A 27,043-nucleotide genomic window follows, 5' to 3' on the forward strand; every position below is an offset into this window, starting at 1 on the left:
CAAAGTGGGTACTGGGAATTTAACTCAGGTGCCCTGTCAGAGTAGCAAGTGTGCTTAACCACTGAGGAATCTCTCCGTTCCCTTAAATTTGTTCTGTATTTTTGAATGCACACTTGCCTATGGGTGCATGCATACATGTGTGTCTGTGCACACACACGCGCGCGTGTAGTCACAAGTCTACATGAGCTCAGAATTGGAAAACCAAACCCAGGTTCCCATGCTTACATGACAAACAGTTTATAGACTGGGACATTTCTTAAAGCTTAGCCTCCTGCCCCTACGTCATCAATGTTGGATATCCAATCATGGGACACCCATATGAAGTTTGTTCCATGCTGGGGATAGCACCTAGGGCTATGTGCATACTAGGCCAATGCGTGAATATTTATGACTGTCAAAAGCTTTAAAGTGTATCCTTAGTGAACTATCACCTTCTTCCAAACAAACAGCTAAGAGTGTTATCACTGAGTCCTCTAATAGTTTTTTCACATTTCCTGAAATCTGTATAGTTGTTATTTGCAAAAATACATTCAGAAAGTATCTTGATTCATGACTTTTTGTTGCTGTTTTACAAGACAGGGTTTCCTGTAACTTTGTAGCCTGTCCTGGAAGGAGCTCTTGTAGACCAGGCTGGCCTTGAACTCACCTGCCTCTACCTCCTGAGAGCTTGGATTAAAGGCATGTGCCACCAATGCCCAGCTAACTTTATTGATTCCTTTACTATGAAAATTTCATTCAAGTGTTACCATGTTGGAACACAGTGCTTGCAGTGTTTTAAATCTTTCTTCTGGGACATGGCAACTCATGTTTGACTCCAGAATAAACTATTTCCCATTCCCCTTGAGGTAAGACCTTTTTCGTTCTCCATCAACATTAGCTCTGACTCTTTGCCATCCTGAAAAAACAGAAAAAAAAATTTCTTGGCTATGTGTGTTCATTCTGAGTTCCAACCCAAATCTTAGCTGAAATTATTTGAAAATTTAAATGATTTTCCAAGTCAGAAATTACATAAGTGCCTCTCAAACCTCCAAACCACAGACATCAATAGTGCTACAAAATAATATTAGGAAACAGTGCTTCCATGGCTTGACATGTGCTGGGAGTTGCCCAATATCAGAAGGCCCTGCCGTATCATGTTATAAAAGATCAGAAAGATTTCAAAGCTTAGAATAGACGTGTGGCAGTGCCCAATCCAACAATTTCGTGGCAATACCCAATAGTGTTAATTTTAAATTTCTATATTTTTCCAGGCAATTAAGTAAGTTTTCATATTTATGTACTTACTTGCATGTGTCTATCTAGTTGTGTGGGGGGGCTTCAATGTGCCATGGTTTGCATGGGAAAGACAGAGGAAAACTTCAGTTGTTTTTTTCCCTTCTACCACGTGGGTTCTAGGAACCAAACTCAGGTCCCTAGGCTTCGAAGCGAACACCTCTACTCTCTGAGTCAAGTCAGTGGCCTTTCCCCACCCCAGGTGATTTCTAATAAGACAAAAAAGTGGCTGCCATCATTTAAGGGGTAGGTGTGGGTAAGGAGACTCAAGGCAGACTCTTGTGGGAATTAGCAAAAGTGTGCCAAACTTGAGTAAGCTAAGTCTAACTCATATCAGAATGACTAAACCAGTCAAGGTGACTGAAGAGGATCAAGAAGGAAAATCAAATATTTGAAACAAGCTTGGACTACGTTGTATTGGGGTCATTATTCAAGACTATCCACTGAGCAAAGCTATATTCAGCTAGACTCAAGTTGCAAATATTACCACAGCTGGGCATGTTGACAGTCTCTACAGAAAATTATGTTAGGAAAGTCATGGAACCCTCACCAGGGGCTTCTCTCAATTAGTTCTGTGCAACTGTGGCCTAAGCATCTGGCCCTGGGGAAGGCCTAAAGAATATCAGCTGAGAAACACGGCAGAAGGGGGCTCCGTCTATGCAATCTCAAAGTCGTTACCATCCATGCCAGGAGTAGGCCTTCTAGTGTGTCTACTTATTATTGAAATCCATGGATTCCCATAACCCTTTGCTCAATGCTCTATAAGCAAGCCTCAAAAACTCACTGGCTCCCTAAAGTGAATGTGGGTAAATTCATACATTAATTTGTAGTTGGGACATTTTAAAAAGGAATAGAATTTTTGTTTTGTTTTATTTTTGGTCTCCCTACAGAAGAAACATTAACAGAAGTAGTGGAACATACCTGGAAAACTAGAACTCGGCATAGGTAGACAGATCAATGGTTTAAAGACAGCTTGGTCTACACACTAAGTTCTACGTCAACCAGGTAGAAAGACAGGTGTTATCTCAAAAAAGAAGGGAAAAACTGAAGGAGAAAAAAAAGTATCCCCCCCCCATTTTTCAAAAGTCAGCTATGTATTTATGTAAATCAAAAGGCAGATTTCAATTTCTTCTTCCTCTAAAGAATTTCTAAGTTCCCTTCATTTCATAAGCATGTGGCTAAATTGGTAGAGTGCTACTCTAGCACTCAAAAAGCTTTGGGGTCCATTCAGGAATCTAACCTGGGCTACATAAGACCATCTCAAAAACAAAATAATCTTTGCAGTATTGCTTAATATACCCATACTGAGGCAAAAAATTTTTCATTCCCTAAGTGAAAAGGGCTTTGTTCTTATTTCTCTGAAATTTAGCAATTCACTCCCGTTTCCAACGAAGTAGATAGGAAAGGATATTTGGATGAGGTTGGGAAGGCAGGGGAGGGAGCATGTCAGCGGAAGAGCAGGGTAGGTGGACAGGACTAGCTTGTGGGCCATTTCTGGACCCTCTTGTTTAGCCTGGTCTTATGATCCTGCTGGGTGGAGGAAGATGGGTGTGTCTGTCTTTTTTTTTGCCATCAGAAAACTGTCCAAGCTATGTCTCCAAATTATATTGTTATTCCGAAAAGAACAACGTCCTTAGGTACCCTTAGGAACACTCTCTGCCTCAATCTCCTGCCACCACAGGCCACAAGAGAGTAATGAAACACACAGCCGAAGCAGTTTCCAGGAGAAAGGAAACTGCGCTTTGAAGCAGATATACATTAAATACTTATGCTCGTCTCCTCTCTGCTTCCAACCTGCCTTTTTCTACATTTCTGTCACTAAGCGGTCTTCAAGGCGGCTCGTTCAACTCATGAAGTTAACATTTCTGTTTTAACAGCTTACTGACAACAGGGGATTTCAAAATTGATTATCCAGACTGGCTTTAGCTCAGCAGCTACGTTGACAATGCAACAAAATTGATTATCCATCTGTGGTGGTTTAAATGAGAACTATCCCCCACAGGCTCCAGTATTTGCACGCTTGGTCCCCAGGCAGTGGTGCTGTTTGGGGAGGTTTAGGAGGAACACCCTTGTTAAGGAAGCATGTCACTGGTGGTGAGCACTGAGCACTTAAAGCCAAGCCCTAAGTCCAGTTAGTGAGCTCTCAGCCCAACTACTGCCATGCTTCCCTGACATGACGAACTTCTATCCCTGTGGAATTGTTAAGTCCAAATATCCCCTTCCTTCTATAAACTGCCTTGGTCATGGTGTTTTATCACAACTGAAAAAAGGCAAATACACCAGCTAAACTACATTTCCTCCATCTATTACAGATCCAAACAGAGGACAACGCTACTATTAAAGCTTTCCAAATACAGGATGGATGTGTAGCCTTCACTCCCAGGTAAGCATGTGGATCCTGACCTTGGGCTCCTTTAACCCAAATATTTCTCTATATCTTTACAAACCACAAAAAAATATGTGACACCCTGCCTTCCAACTTAATGCTCTGCTGTTCTCTACTAAAGTGAACAATAGCCACAGCCAGGATACATACAGGAAGGATCACAGAGGATATTCATTCATAGAGTTTTCTGTAGTGCTTTTATATGTTATCATAATTTTTAATTATAGGTTTATGTGGATATATGTAGTAAATGAGTACAAGCACCTGCAGAGTTGACAGCTCAGGAAGCTCTGAGCTGCAAGACACAAGTGCTGGGACCTGAACTCAGGTCCTTTGGAAGAACAGGAAGGGCGCTTAAATGCTGAGCAGTCTCTTTAGTGCCTGGTTTTTTTGTTTTTGTTTGTTTGTTTTGTTTTAATGTCAATGAGAACAACTGAAATTCGTCACTTACACAGGAAAAATTATTTTGGAGAAAAGGTCATATACATTGACCAAGGACATAAACAGTACTCTCACCAGGCAAAATCAACTATGGAGCCGCTGGAGCTGGGCATGCAGCACAATTGCCAGACTTCTTGCCTAGCATTGAGGAAGCTTTAGTTTCTATCCCAAGCACTGTATAAAAAAAAGCATTGTGGTGCACACCTAGCCCTCAGCAAGTGGAGGCAGGAGAGCCAGAAGTTCAAGACATAAAACTTCCAAACTAACTTCAGGACCAGCTTGGATTACTGTATCTCAAAAATAAAAATGGGTTACCAAGCTGAAAAAGCACGAGAAATGTCATGTTTCAACACCAAACTGCAGCTCTCCTGTACCTCCTCCTCCGCACATTCTCACCCAAACTCCTTTATGCTCAGAGGCCTTCTGGCTTTCCCTGACTCAAGTCTCACTCCTACCTTCAGACAAAGAGCGAAGTCAGTATTTCAAGGTCCAGAGTTTAGTCCTTCTTAACCTAAGGCCATGATCTTTTGCTTGGTAAACTTCCTCCATTTTGGTTAAACTTTGATTATTCCTTGAACTTTGGTTTCCAGAACTAAAGCAACCAGTTCTTTAGATTCTTGCCTCCCCACTTCAAGCTAGTAGAAACAGCAATACCCACTAATGAACTATTCAACAAACACATGCACACTTCTTTTTTATTAAAGATTTTATTCATTTATTATACATACAGTGTCTTGCTTGCAAGTATACCTGCATGCCAGAAGAGGGCACCAGACCTAATTATAGATAGCTGTGAGCCCGCAACATAGTTGCTGGGAATTGAACTCAGGACCTCTGGAAGAGCAGCAGTCAGTGCTCTGAACCGCTGAGTCATCTCTCCAGCCCACATGGCACACTTCTGAAAGCTGTTAGAATGAATTCCCATTCTGCCACGTGTGTCTAAACTCTTTGTCGACCCCGTGGCATTATCTGCTTGTCTATCAATTAATTAATAAATCTCTTACCCCAAAAGAACAATCTGAGTCATTGTGCCCCTTGGACCTAAAACCCAAAAGCTTTAACCAATTATTTTTTACATTTTCAGCGAATTTTTAAATAACGAGCTATCATGAGTTGAAAAGTGTCAACCCACCTCATATATCCATTTCCAAACTTCAGAAAGCAACTTCAGATGACTAACTTTCTGTATTAACTTGATTGGACAATGGGGTGGCCGGATACTTGATCAAAACTGAGGAACTTCTGGTTTAAATTTATAGGATATTCGGGAAAGCAGACAGCTTGTCCTTCAGTCTCAGGCCTCAGGAAAAAGCAGGCCTGGTCCTCCCTTAGGTATGAGGAAATTTCTCCCGAATGCCTTCTATCCTGGGTATCATTTTCACCTGATTCACCTGATCTCAGACCCAAGGAAACTCACTGAGTTTCACACAGGCCAAGCTGCCAAGGAGAATTCCATCTGTAGCGCACAAGTCTCTGGTCACCAGCTAGAGATCTTGGGCCTTTTCAGCCTCTTTCCTGTAAGTAAACCAACTCTGTATGAGGAAAACATTGGCTGGCTCTGCTCTTGCTGGCCTCTGAGTTTTTGGGGAATGCACACTGATAAATGATCCTATGTGAATACAGGACTCCACTGTATTTGTGGAAGATGCTCATGATCTGTTATCCAAAACTTTGTTCCATTTATTTGAATTTTCAAACTCAATCCCCAAGTTTTGACAACTTTCTCAATTATAAAATTATCTATAAGTCAGAAGCAGTACTTCCCCCTTGAATAACTCCTCATGAATATTTATATGTTCAATTATTTCCTTAACTTTTTCCTTTGTGACTAATCTGAACAAGTTATGATGTCTCCTTGATGAAGACAATCTCAAAGTCCTGTGGCAAATTATACCGTCCTTGACAACACGGTTAGGGAGGACCTAATAGAGAAAACCCAAGCCCACTGGGCTGCTAAATCTATGCCCATGAATCAAATCTTCCAACTACATCAAGTTTTGGGTCTTTCTTTTCCCTTGTTTTTCTTTGTCTGCTGAATCAAAAAGACAACGCTAGAACAATAGGATGTCTTGATTAGCCTCATTTGAGAGTAAGCCTCCACTAAGTATCAAATACCACCAAGGAGTGTGAAAGACTGAAGGGAATGTTTAACTTAGTTGAAAACTCTGTAATGAGAACTGCCGTCTAATAGGGACCAAATATACTCCCCCAAACAAATTCTACTAAAAAGAAAAAATAAAGAACTCGAAAAGTGTTTTTTGGATATCAGGCAACAGACGGTGCAGACTAACATTATCTGAAAGAAAAGTGAAGTTACCTTGGGGTCTAGGAGAGTGGCTCAGAAGAGAAAGTGCGAGCCTATCATGAACTAAGCTCAGAGTTCCATTTCAGTGGGGGGGAGGGGGCAGCCATGATAAGCTAAGTCTGAGCAGGTCACCCAAAGTAAGTTCTTTATTTCCAACCAGTATCACCTGCCAGAGTAGAACTTGGCTCTTGATAAATTTAATAAGAGGCCTGAGTCTCAGTAGTTTACCCCGAGGCAATACCTGGTTGTAGGAACTGACCACTGCCCAAGAACAGACCATTCAAACAAATGCCTGTCATTCCAACCACTGTGGATAGGATCACCTGCCAGGGTACATTCACCAGGACACCCCTAGACAGATGTCAGCCAATCAGGGGTCCTGAACCTCAGAAACCCCTCACCCCCACCTTTACTACTATAAAAACCCAATTCTAATTGAGCTCAGGGCTCTCTGGCTATTCCAATACTTTGTACATGGGGAGACACCAAGTTTGCAAACTTGATTACAATAAAGGCTCTTTGCTTTTACACACAGGACTCTTGGTTTCCTTGTTGCCTTTTGTGGAGCTTCGCAGATTTGGGCATAACATTCAGCACACTATAAAACAGGCATGAAGACACATACCTGGTATTCCAGCAATGGGGAAGTAGTGACAAGAGGATCAGGAGTTTTAAGGTCATCCTTGGCTGCACAGAAAGTTCCAGGCTAGACTGGGATACAAAGAACAATACTCCCAGATTATGGCCAGAGAAGTTTCTGTGTCATAATGTGTGTGTGGTGGTGGGTGACCCAGCCAGAGCTCATGAGGTGAGGGTACCATAATTGAGAAGGTTAGCATTACAAATTTGAGGGAAAAAATATGGTTGGAATTCTAAACCTGAAGATGGAAGAGCAAGGTTCACAGAGATAGTAAGTGGCGAGGTATGGTCAACTTTTTGACCTTATACTCTAGTTCATGTTCAAGAACCATAAAATTTAGCTGTATTTTTTTCCTTTAATAAAGTAAGAAGGAAAAAAAAAACCTAAAACTTTAAAAAAAAAGATTTTGTGTTGCGACTTTTCAACAAGATGTTACAGGTCACAGGTTGGATACATCAATTTAGGTTCCCTATGGTCATGACATCAGAATATATGTGGGAGAAAAATACTCTAGGTGAACAAAACAGCCGCCAAGACAAAGCAGGAATGGTTTTTTAGCACACCCAAATCAATCAAAAATCAATGAAAAAATACTATAAATGAAAAAGTAAATCATGTGCATTAGCTCTCTGTTCCAGTTGCTGGATTCAGTTCCTGTTTCCCTTTCGTGCAGAAGACTGTGATCTGTCGATCTACCCCTTAATAAATAATCCTTTAGTATACTCAACTCTGAACTAGGGTGGGATTTCTTTTTAATGTCCATCTTTATTTGGTGCCAAGGTAGGGCTTGAACCCATGACCCTGATATTAAGAGTCTCATACTCTACCTGGATGGCTAATAGATAGTGTGAGCTTACTAACACTAATAATAATATCACGCTAATAATAGTGAGTAATAGAGTGAATACCTGTGAGCTACTATTTGTAGGCAATTTAAATTGGTACAGATTCTTGTATATTGATACAAATTCAAATTATAATGAATATATTCCTATTTCTGTCTACAATATTTGTACACTAGGCAAGGTTATTTTGTCATATTATATGCATGCATGACTCTACCTCTGCTTAAGACATTTAGTATACTGATACAATTTTAGGATATATTTCTTATATTGCACTATACATTTCAAACTCTGATCAAGATACTTGCATATTGTTTACATTTTCAGGTCACTGTCCTCATTTATTGCACAGTTGTTTAAAGCTTGTTTGATATTTGAATATGAAGTCTTAGCCTTAAAACTATATAGGTATTAAGAATTAAAGGTCAAATAATCATCCATGTTTCTGATACACATACTTAGACGAATAAGGTTCTTTATATTCATAGAGATTGTATTCTACATAGATGATAAGTAATCTTCAACCACTTCAAAGAGGTGTAGAATATGGCATTTAAATAATGTTCTGATTATTACTACTGTCAGCACCAAGGTATTCCCAAGAAACTGTTGAGCACCAAAGACACTCCACTGGGAGGTTGTTTTCTTCTTGGCTAAACAGGCCTTTGGGCAAGAAACTGCCATGCATCGACCACTGACAAAATGCATGATGTCCAAACAGAACAAGTAGGATACAATAAAAAAAAAAGACTGTAAATCTTGCCAAGACAGGGTGAGATGGTTCTAAAAAATTTCCTGCCTGTACAAGTGGTCTGTCGGTTACTCTAGGCCTTAGCGAAAAGTTGGTTGCTCCAAGGTTGCAAATGAGACTTTGGGTGATTGCCCAGGTAGCCAGTTGTCTGAAATTTGTTGTACATTTTGGAAGTTGCTTAATTGCACTTCCTCCATATTCAAGTAATGTTATTTCCCTTCTCAGCTCTTCCATGGGGTTGAAGACTAGATAGTTGTAGTTACTTTCCTCTCATGACTTGGCCAAGTTATTTGTAAGACAAGAATCCTTAGGATAGGATAATTATTGAAAAATTTATCATGTTTCTTGCTTGATGCTGTTTATGATGATTGAAATTCTAATTTTTATACTTGATATTTGTTCTAATTGTATATAATTTTGTATTAGGCCTAAAACTGTCTTATTTAAACAAAAATGGGAGGTACTGTAAGAACTCCTTCAGGTAGTAGTTTCTAGCACCCACTTTGGGTGGCTCATTAATGCCTTTAATTCTAGTTCCAAATGTGTCATCTTCTGGACCCTTTGGGTATCTATACTCACATATTGTGCACTGTGTGTGTGTGCCCGCACGTATGCAGGTGCACACACACACATACACGCACTCATGCATTTTTAAAACTATCATGCAAGAGAAGAGAAACATGACAATGTAAGAAAAAATTATCCACAACAGACATAATTATCAGACAAAATATTTGAAGTTTTATTTCCTACTCATTTAAAAAAAATAGAATAAGCAAAATGTATATATTTTGAAAATTAAAAGGCAAAAACAGCAAAAGTTTGGTTTTTTGGTCAAAAATTACAAAGTGCTTGGGAAAAAAACCCTGAGCCAAGCAAGCACTCTACATCCCTCCCTTTTTCAAATTTTCTTTTGAGACACGGGCTTGCTAAATTCCCTAATCTATCCTTAAATTTGAAGTCTTCTTGCCTGGGGCTATAGAACAGCTGAGACTACAGGCATCTGTCTCTCTAACTGCCTCAGGTGGCCTTTCACCTACAATCCTTCTGCCATGGCTTCTGGAGTAGCTAGAATTGTGGACACCTCTACAGAGCAGGTAGTCTTCCACTTTCCATGCTCTACTGCCATTGACTAATTACCAAACCAAAATGGTAACATCTTACTCTCCTAAGAACTGACATGGGATCAAGAGGAATCCTGTGGTTAGGTTAGATTATAAATGAGATTGTTTTGAGAAATAGTCTGTGTAACTCAGGGTGACCTTGAACTGATGATTCTCTTACCTCAATATCCCACATCCTAGAATGCATCACGTCTACCATGTTGCTTCCACAGCCTATTTACTTTGTTCTAAGTATATATCCTGGTTAGATGACTGCATGCTGCCATGAAAATAAACTAAGCCTCTGAAACTGTGAGTGAGCCCCTAATCCAATAATTTTTCTCATAAGCGTTGCCTCAGTTATGGTGCCTTTTCTCAGCAACAGAACAGTGACTAAGAGAGCTGGGATAACGAAGGATCAGCCTATGAAGTGAGTCAGGGTAATGCAGTATCAGCAGATGCAATGACGAGAGGTCATGATGAAATGGGTCAGATCAATGCACTATTATATACCAAGGAATGGTATTAGAAATGTAGTATGCTCACTTGGGATGGGAAAGCTATCTGCAGCATTTTGTTTTAGTGGACATTGCTTACTAAAAACAGTTCGAAATACAGAATCTTAATATATATAAGATTCCTGTGAGATGGTTCAGTTTTAGATAAAGGGGCTTGCTTCTACACCTGGGAACCTGAGTAATTCCTGGCACTAATATGGTAAAAGAAGAGAGGCAACTTGCCCAAGTTGTCCTTTGACCTCCACACACAAGTCATATGAAACCCATACATACATGGGTACTTTGACATACAAAATGTAATAAATGTGTGTATACACACACACACACTTTATTCCCTGATTGTAACATTTAAAGCGAAAAGTGTAATGCCTCTTTCTCCTTGATGAGAAATCTGTAGTATTTTCTCTGCAACACACCACCTTGTTCCCAGTAACAACTGTTGCTGAGATTTAAAGGGAGGAGAACAGGGTAAAGGACCGGTCACACACCTAATCGCTATCAGACCTCTACTGCTTTGTAACGTTGGAGACTCAAAACTTCTCTCCTTTGCACAACCCCACATCCTGCACTTAACTCGATTCATGTTGCTTCTTGACATCATGAACAAAAATTTCTCTCCACTAAGCCTGTATTTCAGGACGGCTTCCAAGTGTTCCTCAAAGAAGCAAAGATGGGGTCTTAACGGTGCTAAAATGACAAGTGAGGGAAGGAGCCAAAAGAGTCTGTAGCAGTCAGTTCTGGCGTAGACAATAAAACAGATCCAGGAGGACCAGGAGAGTCCAAAGCAGGGTGGATGGATTTCAGGAGAAACAGCGGTATTACTACTGCAGCCTCAGGCTATAGAAGCTCTGGACCCTACAGCTCCTTTCCTTTTAAACATGAACATCGGCTTTGACATCCCTAAGATTTTAAACTACCTCACAGAAAGGTGAAGGTACCTGGGCTTTGTTCTAAATTCCATCTTTAGCCCTGGGTAGCACATCTACCCAGGAGATGGAAGAGGTTATTATCCTATTAATGAGATAATCTACTTTCCCTTCCCAGAAGCCTCCTCTTGGTACAGATTCTGCCTGCCCATTTTTCTTAGACAGGCCTCAAAAAGCAAGACATTTTGTTTTACTTTCCTTTATCCCCTTTTCTGGATACTGGCCAAAGGCTAAGCAGGCTTTCCCCGGGCTTTTCAGTGTCTCTTTGAAGCCTCTCTCTCTCCTTTATCCATGTGGCTGCTTGCAAAACACAGGGCTTTCTCCTTCTCCACACTTCCCTTCTCCGGGCCGTGTAAAGGCCTGTCTGGCAGGAATCAATGAGTCCTAACAAGACACTTGTGCTCCCCTTGTAGGTCATCAAACAACCGGAAGAATAGACCCCCAAGAGATTAGAATTTCCCCAGGAATCCCCTTCTGGGATTATGAAAGCCTATAAAGCCCTCAGGGTAGCTAGAGGAGGAACATGCCTGCCAGAAGAGAGACTGACAGGTGACCTTGCAGAAGAGACCAAAGCAAATGGGACACTACACCTGGCTAGACTGCTTGATTATGCATTTTTCTTGCCTTCTATCTAAAACTTACCTTCAAGCATTGGGAGGAAGTTCTGTATCTCTTTCTCCTAATGTGAACATATCGAATAAATCTCCTAATCCTGATTTTCGCTATTAATTTGGCTCTGTTGATTGACTTAACTGGGAATAAGTGACTGAACCTGGTTTGTTAGACCACAGGCCTCGACCCCTAAGTTAAGTTATAGCAGCAACAGAGATTTACATCTTGTCTGTTATCTTGTTTTTCTCTTAAAGTCTAGTAAAACAGTACTTGAGATGCCTTTTGATTCCCTGTCTATCTTCTTTTATTAAGGAGACTATGAACCCAAAAGGAGCCCTTGCTATCCTTGGTAACACTGAAGGGTAGAAGGGACCTGGCCTGCAGGTGCATAAACGCCAGGTCTACAGGAGAACAGGCACATCCAGGGCCTCAGTCATTTTTTAACAAGGTTTTCCAATTTGAAATCTATTGGGAAAATTATTAATAATTCTCTCTCTTGCCAAGAGAGGCATCTAAACTGACAACACAGACAACTCATCCTAACAGAAGAAAACAGAGATAGAATGTTACAAAATTCTAAGGTATAAATTACTAAGGGTCTTTAGCACAGCAACATGACGTCATCTTACATGAATTTGCCCGACAGCTATTCTGATAAAAATATTACCAGTTCTTTTCGTTTTTACTAATTTGCGAATTTAGTCTAGGTGAGCAAGTTTGATAGTGTGGTGGTTTAAATGAAAACAGCCCCCAGAAGGGAGTGGCACTATGAGGAGTTGCGGCTTTGTTGGAGTAAGTGTGGTCTTGCTGGAGGAAGTGTGTCACTGTGGGGTGGGCTTTGAAGTCTCATATATATTCAAGATACTGCCCTGTGTCTAAGACCACTATCTGTTGCCTACAAACCAAGATGTAGGACTCTCAGCTACCCATATAACTGCCAGCACACCCCTATGTCCCATCATGATGATAATGGACTGAACCTCTGAACTGCAAAGAACCACCAGAGTTAACTGCTTCCCTTTATAAGAGTTTCCATGGTAATGGTGTCTCTTCACAGCAATAGAATCCCTAACTAAGACACAGTATGTGCAGGTGTAAGTCAGAGAACAAATTTCAGGAATTTCTTCTTCCACCTTGTTAGGTTGGGGAATAAAACTCATTTCTTCAGCCTTATTAGCAAGCACCCTAACTACTGAGCCATTTCGCTGGCCCATCTCTTATTTCCTAGGGAAAAAGTATCCCCACTTTCATTTTATTTTTTTCAGTGTTTATGTTGGATGTTCATGTGTACACATGTCTACGTGTGTTCTCAGGTGTGGGAGCACATGTGCATGTGGGGATGGAGGCTGACTCTGACACTAAGTATCTCCCTCATTCACACATTTTACTCTGGAAGAGCAATCAGTGCTCTTAGGCACTGGGTCTCCTCTCCAGGTCCTAATCTATAGTCACCGAGGCAAAGTTTCTCAATGAGCAATGGGCTGGCTGCTGTGGTGACAGCAACAAGCCAACTTATTGCAGGGATTCAATATTCTGCCTCTTAACCACTGAGATTACAGGAAGGGTCCTATGCTCACCTGGCATTTACTTGGGTTCTGGGAATATCAACTTTGATTTTATGATTGAACAGCAAGCACTTTCATTAGCCATTTCTGAAACCCCCATAATTTGCTAGAATTCATTTTCGGTCAACCTACATTTTGGAATGACAAAGTAAGGGAAAGACACAAACACATATACCAAGAGAGCAAGCCTAACAAAGCTCCGAGCGAGTGAGCCATCTGAACGGGGTACACCATCCTTGCACCGGAGGGTACGGGGGTCCAGGAATGGTCTGAGGCATTTTGCACTTACATCGCTGAGCCTCTCGCGAGAGCTGCTCCGGTGGAAACCCTTGGATTCTCCGCTGGCGCTTTCGCTGTCACTGTCCCTGCAGCTGTTCTGTCCTGGCTTGAGCTGAAAGGAACAGAGAAAGGCAAGACAGGAGAAAGTCAGACACATCCTCACACACACACATTTCTTGACTCATGGTCTTTGTACTGAGAACCTTACCGATGTAAAGACCTGAGCCTCAACATTCAATTTGGCTTAAACTTGTAAAGTATCTGTTGTGTTTGTGTTATATGTATATGTGTGAGTGTGTGTACTCACACGAGTGTGGGAGTATGGAGGCCAGAAGAGAGCACTGGATGCCTCTGCAGCTGGAGATACAGGCAGGTGTAAGCTGTCCACTTTGAGTGCTGGAAACCACGCTCAGATCCCCTCCTAGGGCAGTGCATGCTCTTTTATTACTCCTCTACTTGCCTTTTATAATCTCAATCTCTCTCTCTCTCTCTCTCTCTCTCTCTCTCTCTCTCTCTCTCTCTCTCTCTCTCTCTCTCTCACCACCTTTTCTTATTGGAGACAGAGACTCATGTGACTGAATGACCTGGAACTTGTTATGTATCTAAGGGTGACTGTCAAATTCTGATCTTCCTGTATCCGTCTTCTGGTGACTTGGATTAGAGGTATCAGGTATTATCACACTCGGGTTATGTAGTGCTGGGGACTGAACACAGGAGCCTTGTACATACAAGGCAAGCACTCTACCAACCAAGCCATAGTCCCATCTTCTGGCATGCTAGACTGGTCAGGCTTCAGAGCTCACTTGGGCTCATGTCGCCCATAGTGGCAATAGTGCCCCAAATCCCAAATAGACCAATCTTAGCTGCAACCCCTCATCAAAGTCATTTTTATTGCTTTCTTCTGACCATCACCCATGCCCCCTTCCAGAAAGCAGACTCTAATGATACTCAAAAAATAGGACAAATTTTCCTTTTTATCCTCCTGAGCCCTTTAAGGACTGAGTTTTCTCCTACTCTAATGTAAAATTTACAAATTCCAACCTCATCCTGATGCAAGCTTTATGAGCCTCTTCTAACTGGTGTGTGATAGGTCAGAAGAATGTCTTTTCAAATGTTCACCTTCTCGCTGTTTATGAAGCAAGGATTTGGGGGCTGGGATGTGGCTCACACAGAAGGGTGTATTATCACATCTATGAATGTGAGATCCTATCGAACGAGCTTCATCTCAAGTCCTGTTAAGTATAGTGCATTAAAAAACTTATTATATTTATTTATCTGTGTACATGAGGGATGTGGCACACATGCCAAATTGTATTTATAGAGGCCAGAGGATAAGTTGTGGGAATCAGTTCTCTCCATCAACCACGTGGATCCCAGGAATGAAACACAAGTCAACAAGCTTGGTGGGAACTACCTTTACCAGCTGGACCGCTTGGCCGAAATCAATACTATGGCAATAGTCACACTGATCATCAAACTTGCATGTGGAGCATATACTCTGACGCATAAGCAGCATCAGAACTCTCATTCTTGACTGGCAATATAGCTCACTCAGAATAATTGTACAAAAGCCTGGGTTTGACCTTCTGCACTGTGAAAACCCTGCACAATAAAGCACATACCTGTAATCCCAGTGCTGGGGAAGCGGAGGCAGGTTTATCATTAGTTAAAGGTCATCCTTGCTACACAATGAGTTCAAGGTCAGTCTGGCATACCTGAGGCCCGCCTCAAAAGCAAGATGAGACAGGATGTATTATTTAACTGATTCTCTTAAAGTGCTAGGCAGAACCATTTTAAAGCATGGATGAAGAAACAACAACAACAAAAAAAAACCTCAAAGTTAGGCCAAAATCTAGGACCCAAATTCCCGATTCTATTGCTGTTTGCTGGTTCAATGCTCAGTGCCCAGGCAGAGGATCACAGAGAACACAGTCACAATTCTGCAGTGTATTACCATCCCCCTGGACTTCAGTATGTCTGGGGTGGTGGAGGGTCTTGTGTAGATTCAATTCCCAGAATCCACACGGTAGGAGAGAACCTTTTCCTGCAAGTTGTTCTCTCCCCACCATATGCAGGCATGCCCGCTCACTAGCAAAAAATTATACTTTAAAATAAAAAAAGAGTATCAAGGAATATTCCTTATACAAACCTAGCTTAACTAAACCTGGACATTGTACCTCGTCCCTCTTCCATGCTTCTTCATGAAAGGAAAATGACTTTATAACAAGGCCCACAACAGACCTCAGAGGCTCCAATGTCAATTATCTGACTAAATGTTGATCTGGGCTGAGGGCAGAACCCAAGGAGGAAGGCAGGGAATCAGCTGGCTTGCATTCCCCAGGCCCTGGCGGCAAACACACTTAAGTGAATTCTGTTTGGAGAGCCGAACATAAAACCCATTCCCCACCCCCCGTGCTACCCTTTTTTCCTCCAAAGCCCTGCTCAAGTTTAAAGGAAACTTAGGATTTTAAGCTGTCAGCCAGCTCAATATTTCAAAGACACGGACTGACTACCCTAAGCACTAAAGCTAAACCACAAGATTTCAGGGAAGACGTGCTCATTCCTAATCCCACGAATACATTTTCAAACCGGTATTTTCAACCGCAACCAACGGATCATTTGTGGGTAGCATAAGTAGCTGAGAACTTGTAATCCTTCACCTGGAATTCCCAGCTATTACCTACAAGCAGGAGACAACACAAAGGCCAGGTGTGAGCTTAAACATTTAAAGACCTGAGAAAAATCAATCCGGTTGCATTGATTTGTCCCAGCATCCATGGTGGCCAGCATTAAAAGGCTTTTGCTGTAACACAGGCAGTGAGAAACCTGACTAGCAAGCTTTCCAGTCTTATGATTGTGTTTATGTGAAAATTTCTATAGCCCCTTCTCTAATTTCACAGGAGGCAACTGAATTAGAGCAAACTAAACAGAATGTGGGAGTGAATATCCGGCATGGGTAGTGGTAATTCTATCAACAGAATTATCTTTTATAAAACATAAGAGGCCAAGTTTTCTTTTCATTAGATTTCATTGTGGAAAACATGTTCTCTGTATTCTGGAACTGTGATCTCAGGAGTGTGTCAACTGTTATTAATGACTGAATGGTTAATCTTGATTGTCAACTTGATGGGATTTAGAACTGCCTGGGAGACAAACTTCTGGGCATGTCTGTAAACAACTTTCTAGACTGGGTTAATTGAGGTAGGAAGTCTCACTATGAATATAGGCAGCACAAGTCAAGGAATGAATAAAAATGAGAATGTGAGGGGGCTGGTGCCAGAGCTCAGCTGGTGAAGTGCTTGGCCCGCAGGCATGAGGACCTAAGTTTGAATCCCAAGCACCTAAGTAGAAAGCAAGACATAGGGGCATGCCTTTCTAATTCCGGGCTATGGCACAGAGACAGGAGCGTAACCAGGGTTTACTGGCTAACCAGTCTTACCAGATCACCAGAGTCTGGGTTCAGTGGGAAAAGGCGAAGGGGAGGTGAGGAAAGAAGAAAATTCTGAACACTGTTTCGGTGAGGTGCCTACATGTGACTTGGATACTGATACCTCTCAGACACTAAAAACTACAAAACTGCTTTTATTAGCCCGAAACATATATGATTCAACATTTAAAGTAGTTCAATGGATTTCAGAGGGTTGAAAAGATAGCAGGTTAATAAAGAGGAAAATAAGCCAAGATCAATTTCACTGTAGAATTGTAAACATAAGCAATCAGAGTGATCTGACCAATGCCCACATCCTACCAGCAGGTAGGGCAGAAGTCCCATAACACATCAGGAGTCACAGAAGCGCAGTACAGAAAGTACACAACTCCCTTAGCAAGGATGATGCAGAAACACAACTCTTACCTCCGAGGGGATGAGACACAGTTCATTCTAGAGCCAAATACAAGTAAACAAAGACTGTGCGTGCAGATTCAGGTTACCCCCAAACTCCATGTTCCAATATGGTAACAGTTTGATCAAGATTGTATAGTAGCAGAAAAACGAAGGTAATAACTCAAAGTACTTCTCAAATACATTAGTAAAAAAATGTCATCTATTATGACATATTATGGGTTGGAGCAAAACAGAGAAATCTCTATCCACCTAAGAAGCAATCTGAATGGGTTCTTATCTTGATTGACAAGAAATTAGAGGTATGTATGTACATTCCAAAGAATTCACCTAAGGTTCACAAAGATGTTAGAGATGACAGAGAGGCAGAGGAGAGCAGCAAACGGCTCTTAAAGACGATGTGGATCTGGACATAAGACACTGCAACCGCTCACATCACTCTAGTTCTACTCACTAATCAGAAACTTGCAGAAGATTCAGTGGGAGGTGAGGTTCTCAGGCACTTCCCTACACAAGAGTGAATTTAAGACAAAGGAGGGAAGAACTGAGCTGAAAAGACAGGGAAGACCCCTCAGCCAGTTGCCATGGATCAAGTTTGCTTTGCACTTAATTTGAATGAAAGAAATATTTCTAAACTCAGAGATTATTAAGACTGGCTGAGTTCTGTTATTAAGGAAATTTTGTTTATAGTATGGTGTTCAGTAAAAAGGTACCTTTGAAACAATGATGTTGATAAAAGCCCTGGATGACTGGGTTGCACTTCTCGAACACATTGAGAACAGAATCTTTAGATGGAGGGCAGACAGATGTGCAGATGAAACCAGACTATCTAGGACTTAATTGTTGAGGTTGTTCCATGAGGTTTAACTATCATCTCTACTTTAGTACTAAGATTCAGAGTGTATGTGAATGTGTGTGTGTTCTAAAACACAGCTCTCAAAGTCAGTATGTCACCAAGGATGGCCCTGAGCTCCTCATCATCCAGTCTACATATCCCAAGGCCTAGGATTAAAGATGTGCACCAAAATGCCTGGCTTTTAAAATCTATATAATAAAGCTTTCTAAAGGAAGTATAATCAAATGTATAAAAAACATAATACATCATTGTGTATCCTTGGTTTAAAGATTTATTTTACTATTATATATGTGTGTGTCTATATGTATATCTGTATGTGGGCATTTGAGTACCCACAGAGGCCAGAGAGGCCATCAAGATCCTCCAAAGCTGGCACTACAAGTAGTCGTGAACCACCTAATATGAACGCCGGGCACCGAAATAAAGTCATCTGAAAGGGTAGCAGGTGCTATAAACTCCCAAGCATCTCTCCAGCCCCACATCACCTTTAATTGAAAAATCAAGAGTATATAGAAGTTGTTATAATATAAAATACCTGGGATGACAGCTATCAACAATTTTATGATATGAATGTTGACACAAAGTTTCTTTCCAACTTGCCATAGTTTTGGACTGAGCTCATTTCAAATCAGATCAAAAATAAAAATCTCATTACATTGATAGTTCCTTCTCTGTCCACAGTCATTTTTGTAAGTTATAACTGTGTGCAGCTCATATCATTGAAGGACTCTTTGATGAAAAGCTGTATCACCTCTGTGCAGACAGAGCTCAATTAGTGTTGGAACTCCTATGATCAATCATTTTTAAAATACTAGAGACATTTAGGAATGTGGAGGTGAAGATGTAGGTTCTCGAATATTTTGGATCCTATGTTACAGACTTCTAGTACCCCAAAATGCACAAATAAAAGATGAACCCTTAGTAATTCAGAAGGGGAATGTACTATTTGGAGTAATTAAGTTCAAAGAGGCCACTGGGGTGACATTCAGAGTAAAAATGTGTCCTCCAAACATCACTCACTGGAAAGTTACTCATCAGATCAATGCTTTTGAAAGGTGAGGCTATGGTTTAAATGACAAATGGCACTCCATAATTTCTCACAGTTGAACACTTGGTTACCGCTTGGCTATACTATTTGAGGGGATTATGGAACCATTAGGACATAGGTCCATGAGGTAGGAAGCATATGGCTTAGGTATGACTTTGAGGGTTCACAGCATCCCCCAATTGCTATTCTCTTTCTGCTTCTTGTATGCAGGGGAAATGTGATCTCTCTGCTTCATGCCCCTACAGCCACATACTCTCCATCATTATGGACTCTATTGTTCTCAGAAGATATAATCCAAAATGAACCATGTTCTCCTTAAGATGCCTTTCGTGCCTGGGTATTTTACCACAGCAATGGAAAAGTAACCCATACAGGCAGTTAGGTAACAAGGGTCTTCACCAACATCCTGACTGACAGAGGTACTGATGGAGTAGGGATGTGGCGAGTCCTGTCCCTCGAACCCTCTCCACCTGGTTTGTTCTCAATCCACTTCCACATGCTAGGACATAACCCTAGGGACCTCACCACATACTAGCCAACCCTGACACATCCCAGCCTGCAGAACCATAAACCTATTGAACACCCATTGCTGATCATTCCTCCAGTCTATGGAATTCTTTTACAAAATAAATTCCAACTACAAAAACAAACACACAGTAATCTCTTTTGACCAGTGCCCCAAAAAGATGAAATTAAGGCAACACTGAGAGAGCTACCAAGATCCCCAAACACAGGAAAAGGGCCATGTGAAGACCCAGCAAGAAGGCAGTCACCCACAAAATAAGCACATAGGCCCACCAGACATCCAAATGGCAAAACAGAACAAAACAAACAAAAAACCTAGCATTTTTCTTTTTCTCTATTCCAGGGATGGAGTATACTTAGGCTCTTGCACAGGCTAAGCAAGCTGCTTACCATTGAGATGCATCCCTGGCTTCAAACTTAGACTGTCAGCCTCCAGAGCATGAAAATATAAAACCTTCTAAGATACAGACTGTACTGTTTGTTATAGTAGCCCTAGTAAATGAATGCAATCCTTCTCTTTAGGATACAAGCAGCCTGGGTGTCATTTTTCCCATCACAGAGGATAAGACAGTAAAACACTACAAAGAAACCTATCAAACTGAACGTCTCTTTCATTTTTCTTTTTTTAAGCTGGAAAGGTTATCATGTGTCACTGACTCTGTGTTTGACCGACACCACTGAGGCTTTTGTCCCTGCATTGTCTTAAGGTTACTTCTGTCAAGTTGTTCAAAAGTATGCTGAAGACATTTGCAAGAACTCAGGGCAAGGGGCTCTAAAACCTGTCTAACTTGTTACAAATAAAAGCAAGTTCATTTAATGATAAATAAAATCTAACCTACTACAGTGGTTAAATTAATAGTCCTATGGGCACTCACGACCAGGTTTTAGTCCAGAGTTCTATGCTTGCTCCTCATTTGTTTTTGTTTCTGTTTTGTGATTTGAGACAGGGTCTCCTATAGGCCAGGATGGTGTCATCTTCATGTGCAGCCCAGTTTAACCTTGAAGTTCTTATCCTAATGCCTGTATCTTGTGAGTGCTGAAATTCTAGGCCCCCACCAACATACCCAGTATATAAGGTGCTGCGGCCAAAACTCTAGGATTCACACATGACGGGCACTGAGTCCCCACCTTGTCCTTGAAGGATGCAGCAATGCAGAAAAGCTAACCATTGCCTGGTAACCTTTCCGTTCCACAGTTCTGTCCCATATCTAAGGAAGCTTAAGAGACAGCATGCCTTTCAGGTCAGTCTACATCACCCAATTTTCTTATATGGCTTCAGGCATATACCTACCTTGGTGCATGCACTCTGCTCTTGGTGAGAGAGGCATGGTCCTAATGCCTACTTGATAATATGAGTGCTAGAGATTCCAGGGTCATGAAAGGCTATTTTCTGATATGTGCCAGTAAGCTGACGGGCAGGTAAAATGAAGAGTGATGTACAACAGTTAACTCAGTCCACGGACTCATCATCTTTCAGAATGATCAATGATGGTCTTTCTTCTGGAAACAGCGATCATGTGTAATTTAAGTTATTTCAAAGAATCAGGTATAGTAAAAATAAATGGAAAAGTAGCATATAATTACTGTTAGGTTAAGAAATCATCGTTCTGGCATTTGAGATTTTTAAAAGTACTTGTTCTGCAAAAGGTCAAAAACCACTAAAAGAAGTTAATGGTTCTCTAAGTATTACATATGCTTACAGACAAGATTGCTACTCTAATAATTTAGATGATGTGAAGCATTTAAGATTCTGATTTACTTTAATAAGTTTCTTTTTAAAGAATTTTTTCTTGTTTTGTTATAGTTCACACCCCAGCTATAATTTTTCTTTGAATATATCTTACAATGGTAGACACATTCAAAAGCATGTACTGAAAGGTGGAGGAGATGTAGCTCAATGAACTCTTGCTTACCATGTGTGAGTATCTAGACTCAATCCTCTGCACCATGAAAAAGAGAAAGGAAAAAAAACCCAAGTCTGCTTATGGGGCATATATCTGCTGGTTAGAGTCTTCCTTAGCACACAGGAAACCCTGTGTTCCAAACTTAGTTCTGCACATACAAAACTAGTCATGGTGACATATTCTTGGAATACCGGCATTTGCCACGGAGAGACAGAAAGATCAGAAATGGCAGACCTTCTTTGTCTACACAACAAGTTCAAGGCCAGCATTAATTACGTAAGGCCCTGTTTCCCCACAAGTAAAAATGTGCAATCAAATGCTAATTGCTCAATATTAATGGCAATATTTACAAAAGTAACTCAATTGATTATACAAGTAAAAAAAAAACTAATGCCCTAAGAAACTTTTTGAATGGAGATAATAGAAGATTTTTCTTGTCACATTACAGACAAGTTTAAAATGACTTGTGAAACACACATTCCTCAAAAAATACTAACTGAATTACCTCTGAACTTACAAGGAGTCCTATAAACAGTAAAGAAGGATGGTCCTCAAGCCCTATATTGGCTTTTATCTAGCACGATCTTACTAGCCCTGGCATCTAAGGGACCATGGCCAGAGGCTCAGAGACACACACTAGTGATATCTTACTGTTTCAGAAGATGGAAAGTTAAATAGTACATCCCAGCTTTAACCTTGGTAAAATAATGCAGAGAAGATGATAATAAAGTCTTAGAGGCAAGGAGTTATAAGGAGTATATAAAGTATTTTGGTTTTCCTTTTTCACCCCAGCTGACATGATGAATGAAATACTTCAACAAGAGCAACTGGAGTTGGGGTGGTTATTGTAACTCCTACTTCAGGAATATAATCCGTGTTGGAAGGGAAATCAAGATAGTAGCAGCTTGACGGAACGGATTAGAGGGCATCCAAAGCCAAGAAACAGAACATGCTGGTGATCAGCTTTCTATACCCATTTCACACAGTCCAAGACCCCTAATCAGGAAATGGTACTGCCCACAATTAAGGATGGATTAGAGACCACTTGAGATAATGAAGATAATCCCCCTTAGGCAATTGGCAGGGGACCATCTCCCAGGTGAGTCAAGATGCTCTGAAGTTGACAATTAACACTAACGATGATCACACACGGAGAACTATAAACTTCCCAGGCATCATGAATTCTTGCCCAACACACACAGCATTTCAATGGGATGGAAAAATACTCACTACTCAAGCAAAATTTCCAACTCTTGTTAGCATTTTAGCTGATCTACATGAATTCATTAGAAACTTGTTAATGTTCCTAACTAAGAGGGGGGAAATGACATATCTTAACACTTAGGGCCTGGAAACTATAATCTGGATTCCGTGTAGAGGGAGATATTTCTTCCCACTGTAGGCCCACTTATGTGGCAATTTGCTATACTCGGGGTAACATTAGTTGAGCTTTTCATTTTGAGGGCAAGAGCACTGAAGGCAACTTTCTTTCCTGTTGCTTTGAGAAAACACCCTGATCTGAAGAAACTTGGGAGGAAGGATTAATTTCATCTTACAGGTCAGAGCTTGTCACTGAGGGAAATCAGGACAGGAACTCAAGGAGGAACTTGGAAACAGAAACCATGGGGCGATTCAGTTTGGTGTCTGACAGGCTCTGGATTAGCTTGCTTTCTTCTACAGTCTAGAATGACCTACCCAGGGATGGTGACACCCACAGTGGGCTGGGTCCTCTTACATCAAGTCACTATCAGGAAAGTCCTTACAGACATGGTCACATCTAATCTAGGCAATCCCAAATTGAGACGCTGATCTCAGAGGAATATAGGCTGCATCAGGTTGACAAAGCTAACTGGGTCAGGCAGAATGTACAGATGCTTGCTCTCAACACAGGGGACAAGGCTGGCATCTGCAGAGTCTGTTCCCTGCTCCTGAAGCAATAAAGGTAACACAGGTTTTTCTCCGTGTTTTCCAAAATACTATGCAGGCATCATACAATCTAAACCAGAAGAAATGTGTCTACCAAATAACACAATTGTGAGACTGTTGTGCATTATTTCTGTGCACCACAACCGTAAACACTAAGGAACACCTCTCAATTCTCAGGGTGAGGGTCCTGGACATAAAAAAAAAAAGTCTATGTCAAGAAAACTGCCAAATATGAGCTGAAAACTGCACTGGCCAGCATCTTCAGCTTCTCAGAGAAGACACAGAGGACAGTAGCAAACAAAGGATACCTTAAAACTTAAAAAAAAAAAAACCCAAAAAACATGTTCTCTCATTTGGAACTCTAACCTCTATGCAGGAGGGATGGTTCAGAAGACCCGGATTTAATTCCCAGCCCTCAAAGGCAGCTCACAACCAGATTTAGGGATTATGCTTCCCTCTTCTGGCATCTATAGGCTCTGCATGCATATGGAAACAACACCATACACATGAACTGAAATCAATTTCTTTAAGATATGGTCCCATGTAGCTTAAAATGGCAATGAACTTGAGATCCACACGCCTCTACCTTCCAAATGCTGAAATTTAAAGCCATACAACGCCATACCTAAAGGGTATATATAGTGCTGAAGACAGTGTTGTGGTCTTTCTCACTGGATCATAGGAAGAGTTAACTTGGCTTCTGCGTCTTAAACTCTCTACAGAGAGCAGAGGGAGAAAAGTGTAGGGGGGATATAAATCACACACACTGGGTTTATAAAAAAAATGACAAATCATTCATTCAAAGCACGGGTACGCTTTAAAATTCTTTACTTCCCCATTCCAAATTCCCAACACTCCAAACGGATCAAAGTTTTACAGATTATTCCTCAAAAAAGAAAGAGAAGAAACACAAATTAATAACTATTTAAGCATTCTGTTTCATCATGATAACAAACAGATGGTTTTAATATTCTAGAGGCTAATTCCTGAACAATTAAAAACACAGCAAGACATTAACATCTAATGAAACATTTTAACTACCAGTGTATGCATCTGCCATTAATTCCCACACAGTGAGGTCGTGGATCTCCTCAATCTGTTCTTTATTAAGGAAAGTTTCTCCACTCTGAATTTAGTGAAGTAGAGAATTAACAACTGTTTGTAATCAGCAATCAGCAGGATATTTCACCAATGTGTACTGAAGCTGCGTACACTATCAGGCTTAAATTTATTCTTATGGTGGCTTTGATGTACACACTCTGGCAAGCTAACAGAATCAACTTTCCAGTCTAGAACTCCTCCACCCAGAAACAAAACCAAATGAATGCAGTACCAACTTTGATGTACCACAAAATCCCTCACTGGGCTATGACCAGAAAAGATGCAAGGATTGAATAACTCACTTAATTTGTGATGCAAATTACCCAGGAATTGCCCAGAATGCAGCTTCTACATGTGTCTGATACTTGACGTGTGTGAAGTCAAGTATCAGAAGGACAGGACAGAGGACAGGGCGTGCTACATCCTCACATCTGGAGGGGTATCACAAGACAAGCAGTTACCAGTAAACTGGCTTCGTTTTGTGTTAACATGACCCAACTTGTGTTGGTCAATGTTGGGCCTTCTAAAACATGGTATTTTAATAACTGCACATGACTCATTTAAGTATGTGTGTCTGTGTGTGTGCCTGTGTATGCACATGTGCACAATACCAAACAAGGCCAGAAGAGGGTGTGAGGTACCCTCAAACTCAAGTTACTGGCAGTTGTGAACCATCTGACATCACTGCTGAAAACCAAATCAGTCTGATGCAAGACTAGTATGTATTCTTTAACAGCTGAGCCATTTATTTTACCCTCACAAGTTAACTGAGAAAATCTCTGCATACATTTTTCTGAAGTAAGGTGTTCCCCTTAAACACAAAGAAATCCAAGGGTCTAAATTAAAATGCTCAGGAATGGAGAGGAAAGCTGAGCCTAGAACACACAAGGATCATGGATCTGTGTGTACACACTTGGTTCAGTATCCTCAGTTTGAGTCTATTGTGTGGCCAGGCATTTGTTTACCATTTTAGGGCTAAGTGGAGTCAAACAAATTAATACCTGCTATTTGTAGAAAGGTTTTCTTATCCAAGACTCAGACTCATTTCCAAAATATTATTTTGTCACCACAGGTAATATCATATTTGACAGGTAACACAGACACATTGCATTCAAGAACAGCAGCTTGTTTCTCTGAGCAAATACTGCATACAGAGATTTTTGATTTGATGACCAAACATTCATGTAAATTGAGATACGATCACTCTGGCATATCTGAAACAGGGAAAAGGAAACGGCACAAACACATAACATGAGTGGGTTTATGTGTGTGTGTGTGTGTCTATGTGTCTAAGACTCCTGCTATGTCCTCCTGCCAGCAAGATGCTCCTGCCTCATCCTTGCTGGTGTGACAGTCACAGGTGTCTGTCACCGCATCTCACAAATACATCATATATCTTCATTAGCAGTACTATGATGATGTCTTTCAATTCTGAATGATGAATGCATGATTAGATGAAGCTAAATCTTAATAGATATTAATTATAATAAAATGAAAAATAAATTGAACAATATTGTTTAAAATTTCTTTAAATAATGACTTAATAATTGAACATTATTTGTTCTCATTTTGGCTTGAAAAATGGTCTCAATGTGGAAGTAGTGGGCCTTAAACATTTGGTAATCCTCCTAACTCAGAATCTCAAGTACCAGGATAATACATATGGTCACTGATGAGTTCTATAACAGAAATTTATGGAGTGGGGAAGGCTCATGTTGGGAAGAAAAGTAATTAAGAGTAAATTTTCATTTATCTCAGTCATTTGAACAAATAAATTGGAATAAAATAAAAAGATGGGGAAAAGTATAATCAAATGAAATCAATTCTATTTCTTACTCAAAATCTGTAATGCCTAAGATTCTTTTCTAGTTTGTAACTTAGGCCTTCTGAAACTAAAGATGCTCCTGTCTCAGCATGCATCACCAGACCCTCCTTTATCTGTTACTGGGGATGGAACTCAGGGCCCTGTGCAAGCTATGCCAGCCCTCTACCAGCTGAGCTGCCTAGGGCTCCACATATGTGTAATCCTCAGTCTCTAGAAACAGTCCCCAAAGAAACATTTAAAAAGTCATTTTAGAGACCCACCTCCACCGTTTTATGGGAGAAGGGGGGATACCCCACCGTTTTCTTTCTTACATTTTATTTATTTTTTTGGCAGTTCTTATGAAAATTCATAAGCCAGATGGCATTCAATAAATG

At 40.8% G+C, this 27,043-nt stretch overlaps 1 protein-coding gene across 3 annotated transcripts in view; it reads right to left on the reverse strand.

Annotated features, from left to right (window-relative positions):
- Window positions 1-27,043, reverse strand: part of Auts2 (activator of transcription and developmental regulator AUTS2) — a 1,090,291-nt gene that overhangs the window by 609,691 nt on the left and 453,557 nt on the right. For all 3 annotated transcript variants that reach the window (XM_038346249.1, XM_038346250.1, XM_038346248.1), the window contains exon 3: window positions 13,654-13,755. In XM_038346249.1, coding sequence (XP_038202177.1) covers window positions 13,654-13,755 — 102 coding nt within the window. The remainder of the gene's footprint in view (window positions 1-13,653; window positions 13,756-27,043) is intronic.

The sequence above is a fragment of the Arvicola amphibius genome, chromosome 10 (genome assembly GCF_903992535.2).
Source record: "Arvicola amphibius chromosome 10, mArvAmp1.2, whole genome shotgun sequence".
NCBI classification, from domain to species: Eukaryota; Metazoa; Chordata; class Mammalia; order Rodentia; family Cricetidae; genus Arvicola; species Arvicola amphibius.